This window comes from Simochromis diagramma, unplaced genomic scaffold (assembly GCF_900408965.1).
Source record: "Simochromis diagramma unplaced genomic scaffold, fSimDia1.1 OVJJ01000603.1, whole genome shotgun sequence".
In the NCBI taxonomy this organism is placed as follows: Eukaryota; Metazoa; Chordata; class Actinopteri; order Cichliformes; family Cichlidae; genus Simochromis; species Simochromis diagramma.
In genome coordinates, this window is record NW_024387414.1 from 12054520 (window position 1) to 12061017 (window position 6498).

Here is a 6498-nt window from a genome sequence, read left to right on the forward strand (position 1 = left end):
ACACACACACACACACGCAGGTGATCTCCCAGCTCAGTCCCACGCCAAACAAGAGGAGACATTTGGAGACATCACCAGATTCCCTGCTATACTAATAATAACAACAACATGTGATCAGTGTAAAAACATAACCAGCCTCGTCTTTCTATGAAGGGGTGTGGCAGCTGAGCCACTCATCCTCACCATTTAGTCAATACAACCTGCTGCAGTGGTGGAGCCATACATTACTCCAAGATGTCGCGGTTCGCATTTTCCATCACAGGTTAGCCAGAAGAATGGCAATCACGTGCACTCAGCCACGGATAAAAGGTGGCAATAACGCCTACAGCTCAAACATAGGTGCTCCCCTCCTCGTCCTCCTCCTGCAAGCCATGTGATATTGGGCGATTGTAACTGGCTTCGTACAGGTTGCAGCCTTTAACGCGTGCGTTTCCAACGCAAGCGCGTGAAAAACAACGATTTAAAAAGTTGGAAACAATTGCCTGCTCGTACGAAAGGCAGCTTGACTGACATGGAAACATGGCGGAGGTTGGTTATCTCCGGCCAGTGCAATGCAAGTTAGGATACCAGCCGCTCCGTGAACTCTTTAGACTCCGCACTCACCGCACGCTCGATCCTGCGGCTTCAAAGGCCAAAAGAAGGGAAAACGGAAAGATAAGAGACAGAAAACCAAACTCACCGGGCGACCTCCTGCTGCAACCATGTGGTCTGTACAAGTCGCCCAAGAAAGAAAAAGCAAAAAAACGACGCGATGCAACCACAAAAGTCAGCAATTAGAGACCCCCACAAGTTTCATTAATTCAAATGAGCATCACGGCGACTGAAAGACCGCAGATCCATTCAGAAAAAAATGCAGCGCAGTCACAGAGCAGAGAGAGGGGCTGGGACTCTCACGCTCACACACAGCATGCAGTTTGATTAAAAAGCTTGGTCGGAGAGGTCAGGCAGATCTGCTGCTGCCAGGGGGGGAGATGGTCACCAGATTAAACCGATTACAGGGGGGGTGTAAACCTACCTTCAAATCCTCTGCTGGGGCATTTCAGGCAAGTCAGCCCTGAGAAGATGCACATTAGCCGGCAGCCCCGCTCCTCAGCACTAAAATATCCTGCGCGTTGAGGGGAAATTTCCAAGTGGCCAACAGTGTGTGAGCAGCAGAGGTACCGTGTGTATGTGTGTGCGTAAATGGGGAGGGGAGGGGACGGGGGATAATCCTACGGTGGGGCAAAAAGGAAATGCGTCATTATTAATGGCCCAAGCGTTTTGTAGTCCGTTTGGTCATATCTGTACCCAGTTAAACTACAAAATGGATCGGGTTCGGTGATGTAGTGTTAGTTTCACACGGGTTTTTTTTCTTCCTGTTTTTTTCTTCTTCTTTTTAGTAACAGACGAGCATTGATGTGCTAAAACCAGAAACTAAAAAGAAAAGAAAAGAAAAGAAGAAGAAAAAAGACACGCAAAAATTACCACCTGCTCAAATATTTTTAAAGTCCAGGGCTTGGAAAAAAATATTCAGCTTTGATTTTATAACACAGAAGGAAATGTACCTAGTTGATAATTCTCATATTTAATGCTACTGGTTCTTCCCACACTGAAACATGGAAATATCTGACTGACTAAGCAGTATAGTGGACAGCAAAAGATCTCTAAACTACTTGTAGGGTCACAAAAACATGTTCATACACCAGCGACTGAGAGAAACTTTCTCTCTCCAGCAGACAAATATGCAGATGTCGATACTGATGTACAAAACTGCACCATATGAGCCAAATTTCCAAATCAGGAAACAAAAAAAAACAACACTTTTTTGACAGAACACTGAACTGAAAATCAGCAGATAGAATAAATTGAGCTTGAGCTTATAGGACTGGCACATTTTCTAGAATGCATCTTAGACTGTCTCCATCACCTCTCAGGTTATATACACACACAGTCCCTTTGACCTTGACTGAGTTATTGTCTTAAACTCAGTGAAGCTCCCCCAAAGCCCCAGAAGACAGCTGCACATATGTCACAATAGTAATAAATGAAGAACTATGTATTAAGTCAACCTAAGTCAACGTCATGAAAGTGGATGTCTGAAGTGCTAATTTCATCCAGGCCACAGTTCTGAATCATCAATGTTTGTCAGCCTTACTGACATTCACATCACCCACGGCCTGCCACGCCACTAAAGTGAGGAGCTGTGCCAGTAAGTTTCTTTTTAATAACCAACTGAACTGCTTAACGGCTTTAGAACTGGGAAATAATGTAAAAACAATCAGTTATGTGTGTTATTATGTTTTACCAGTTCAACCCACTTAAGGTCAAATGGAGCTCTATGTGCTCCATGACTTAAATGATGGGTTTAAACCACTGATTTAAGCCATTTGGGAAATGGGACCCAGCAAACTATGTGGGAGTGAGACAAATAAAGGAAACTCTACACAGTATTTAGGTGTTTTACTTTACAGGGGCCACTAGGGTTAAAACTGAACAAAAATATAAGTTGAGGGATTGGCAGCAGTTGTTCCACATGTTGTAAGTGGATATCGGGTTCTTGTTGTCAGGGCAAACTGGGGTGAAATGTGAACCTAAGTGGGGGGAAAAGCTCAAAGATGTCGACCCCAGCTGGAGCAGGACAACTACAGCTAAATACCAAACATTCTCATGGAAGCCCCTTGATACCCTCAGTGCCGTTAACTCTGTCTGCCCCTGTAATCTCTATACTTCCACAACGACTTCAGCTTAAATCACCAGGCACATTAATGAGCATTACAAAATAAAAGCCTGCAATTTTTCATTTTTCTTTCAACAAGTACTCATAGACATGAAAGAGGAGGGGGAAATCCTTTCAAGTACTGCAGACCTACCACAAGAAGAGCTATTCGGCTGTAACACTTTGATTACTGCTTTAGTTTGATGAGCTACATCTATACCACAAAACAACATGCAGGGAGCCACAGCACACAAACTACTAGGTGGGCACATAATATGCTATTTACACTGTGCCGAGTTAATTGCAATGAGCAGAAAGCAAAATAAAGAAATGCATAAATCCTTCCTCTGCACATGTAATCACCTTTAAGCCCTCTACAAACCAAAATCAGCCAAATGCCGCCACCTTGTGGCAGAATACATGCAATACATAAACGAGGGCAACACTAACTCCAATTTAATGCTCTTACAGATTTAAAAACTTTTTATGAGGTAATAACTAAAAGTTTTGGTTTTTTAGATGTTTTGAGGAGGTTTAAGTCTGCAACATAAGATTCGTGACAAACCTATCAAAACTGTTGCTGCTCCTAAAGAAAGATTGAACATAGATTCAAAAATTAGACGCTTTCCAATCCAGACTTGGACAGCCAATAATCTTTTATGCTTCTTAATGTTAGTAAATGCAACTGCACAGGAGGAATATGCTATTAGGTTTTACTTTGAGTTGAAATCATTTTGAAAAAAAAAAAAAAAAAAACTGCATCAGTTAACAGAAATATACCCAACAAATGTTGTATCTGTACAAGCAGAACATCTTTAATCAAAAGATAAAGGTGTTGACAATATTTTGTACATGGCAGAAAAATACATTTAGATGTGAAGCACACACAAATCATTCTTAAACGTGAGCTTTATAGGTTCTGACTGCAGTTTAGTTTCAAATAACCATTCCTTAAAATCTATTCTGTTCCATGTTTTGCATTTAAATCACAAACACACAAAAACATCTACTCCATTTCATTTAACATTATGGGCTTTGGTTCATGTATGTCGGACTCCATGCCTGGCAAGCTCAATCTCCTGCGTGCGGCTGTCTCAATCTTCTGCACCAGCTCCACATCCCAGGGATGGGTGACAAAGCTGAGCACCTCCCCATCCTCTACACCACCTGCTCTCCCTACTCTGCCTGCTCGGTGGATATAGTCCGTGTGGGATTCTGGGAAGTCGTAGTTGACCACCAAGCGCACTCTGGATGTGTCCAGGCCACGTGAGGCAATGTCCGTGCATATCAGCACGTCTACGTTGCCCTTCTGAAAGGAATGGAAGATTCCTGCACGCACAGCAGCAGGCATCTCCCCTTGGAGACGTGCATGCTTTACCCCCATCTCTTCAAGCGAGTATCCAACCCAGTTGACGGTGGAAGACTTGTTGCAGAACACCAGAACTGCGCCTCCACCTCTGTCTTGCTGCAGCAGCTTCAGAGCTTGGTGGAGCTCTAGGATCTTGTCGGCACCTTTTACCTTCAGGAATGTCTGTTTAACATGGGGCATAAGAAAGTGCAGCATCTTGCTCCTAATAATAACTATTTTTCCAAGATCTGTCACCTTGCTGAGCACGTCGCCCACACCGCCTGGGAAGGTTGCCCCAACCACGAGGAGCTGTGCTTTGTGACCCAGGCCACGTGTTTCCTTGGGATCGCTAGCAACGTTGACGTGGAGCAGGATGTTCTCCAGCATGTCAGAAAAGCTGGGGTCGAACATTGTGTCAGCCTCATCGACCACAAAGAACCCCAGCTCACTCAAATCCAGACAACTCCTCCGCAGGGCCTTGACCAGAGCACCTGGCGTAGCCACTAAAATATCCGGATGATCCCTCCTGAAGACTGTCTTGATGTGTCCCACACCTCGTCCTCCTCCAACGGTCCTTGTAACGAAACCAAATGGCGCACACAGAGTCCTGGACACAGCTGCCACTTGCTCTGCCAGCTCTCTTGAAGGCACAAGAACCACAGTGCATATCTTGTGTGCACTCTCAGAGTAACTTTCAGACTCCCTATCAGCCTGCAGTCTGTGAATAACAGGTAGGAGATAACTCAGCGTCTTCCCACTGCCAGTCTCAGCAGCACAGAGTACATTGTGACCTCTCATGACTTTGGGGATGGTCTGCAGCTGCACAGTGGTGGGATGTTTAATACTGAGAGTCTCTAAAGTCTCCACCAGCTCCTTGCAGATGTGGAGATTATTAAAAGTGGCTAGCGGTTTCTGTCCAGCGTCCTCATTCCCGTTTTCAGCAACGTAAGGTGCAACAGCCTTGACGTTGTTGATGCTGAAATAGTCACCGAATGATTTGTTATGTTTCCATCCTTTAGAGCAAAGAGAAGGCTGCTCGAATTTTCCCAGGATGTATCCGGCAGACTGGTTCAGAGCTGGGTTCTTGCTCTGGATGAGGAGCTTTCCAGCTTTGATGGTGTTGATCTTGCTTTTGCTTCGAATTTCCTTCACGTTTTCAACGCGTCTCTGCAGGTACCGGGGAACACGAATGACCGCGGTCTCTGCTCCAGTCTGACAGAAGCGACTCTGACCGAGAGATCGAAGCCAAGCCGACGCTTTAAAAAGCTCACAGCAACACAATCTTCTTGATCCGAGAGCTCTGGACGCTACCAAAGCCAGATGGGCGACCTTCACAGCCTGCATTTTAAATACTTAACCGGCTCGCAAGTGTCCAACGGTCGGCTGACGAGAAAAAGCAGCAAAACTGAACCATAAAAATTTGGAAATAAAGCTCATTAAATTCACTGTAATTCCACAAAAGACAATATAAAGGTCCAAAGGGCGCAGAAATTTATATACTAGACAGTCATGTCGCCATGCTTTCCCGGCGAGTGCTGATGATGTCAGTGGGCGTGGCGTGACGAGGTGTACAGAAAAGCCGAATCCCGATTCAACTCGTGTGTTTTGTTGTTTGATTGTTTGAGCTAAATTTTAACCAAAAAGACAGAAATGTAGCTTACGAGAGATTTATTATTATTTATTATAATATTACACGTCCTATATTAACATGCCATTACTATTTTTGTTTTTTTTTAAAAACATTTTATATTTATCATATCTACTTGTGTAATGTGAACGTTTGCAGTCGGTGGGGTGGTGGTTTGCACTGTTGTCTCACAGGAAAAAGGTGCTGGGTTCAAAAACAATGGCTGGGCCTCTCTGTCTGGAGTCTGCAGTTTCCCCCTATGGTCGTTCGCCTTCTATCAGGGTAATCCAGCCTTTCATAGACACACGTGGGTTAGGTTAACTTGTAATTCAAGATAGCCATAAGCTTGTCTCTTTCTCCGTGTTAGCCCTGTGACAGACAGCCTGTCCAGCGTGTATCCTTCCTAGAATAGGCTCTGGCCTTTAATCACCAAGAACTGGTTATGCAGAAGAAGAAACTGGAAGGATGAGATAATTGGCAAGAGGGGAAAGAAAACATAATGAATTTTTAAAGGTATGATTATATTTAAAGCTACACACTGGCATTATAAAAGAATACATTTATTAAACAAAGTCAATCGAGGGTCCCAAGAAAAGAATTCTACCTGATTAGTGCATCCACTTTGAAGTTGTATTCATCATAGGGCTGTTACAATGGTAACTCATTCATCTGTTGCCTGGCTTGGGCATTCAGCACAGCCTGCTGTATATGGTAATGTAAGAAACTGTAATAGATTACTCTAGGGTGAGAAAGCACACTGTCATTGACTCAGCAGTGATTGTCAATAACAGTCCACATGACTTTGAGTTCTCCTCAAACCCCTTCACC

At 44.1% G+C, this 6498-nt stretch overlaps 2 protein-coding genes across 5 annotated transcripts in view; both read right to left on the reverse strand.

The window, feature by feature from the left end:
* tln2a (talin 2a) overlaps positions 1–1187 on the reverse strand; it is a 99667-nt gene extending 98480 nt beyond the window's left edge. For 2 of the 4 annotated variants that reach the window (XM_040010985.1, XM_040010982.1), the window contains exon 1: positions 1016–1187. The gene's annotated coding sequence lies outside the window, so the exon portion shown is untranslated. Of the gene's footprint in view, positions 1–183; positions 654–679; positions 994–1015 lie in introns of those variants that run through there. The other 2 variants (XM_040010983.1, XM_040010984.1) reach the window with 2 other exon arrangements.
* Positions 1188–3485: 2298 nt separating this feature from the next.
* ddx28 (DEAD (Asp-Glu-Ala-Asp) box polypeptide 28) lies at positions 3486–5584 on the reverse strand. Its single transcript, XM_040011941.1, has one exon. It carries the CDS (start codon positions 5385–5387, stop codon positions 3702–3704), a length of 1686 nt encoding a protein of 561 aa, XP_039867875.1. The 5' UTR covers positions 5388–5584; the 3' UTR covers positions 3486–3701.
* Positions 5585–6498: the final 914 nt, after the last annotated feature.

Bases quoted from the DNA above. Each gene is read 5' to 3' on its own strand.
- ddx28 (XM_040011941.1), bottom strand. From the start codon at position 5,387: ATGCAGGCTGTGAAGGTCGCCCATCTGGCTTTGGTAGCGTCCAGAGCT.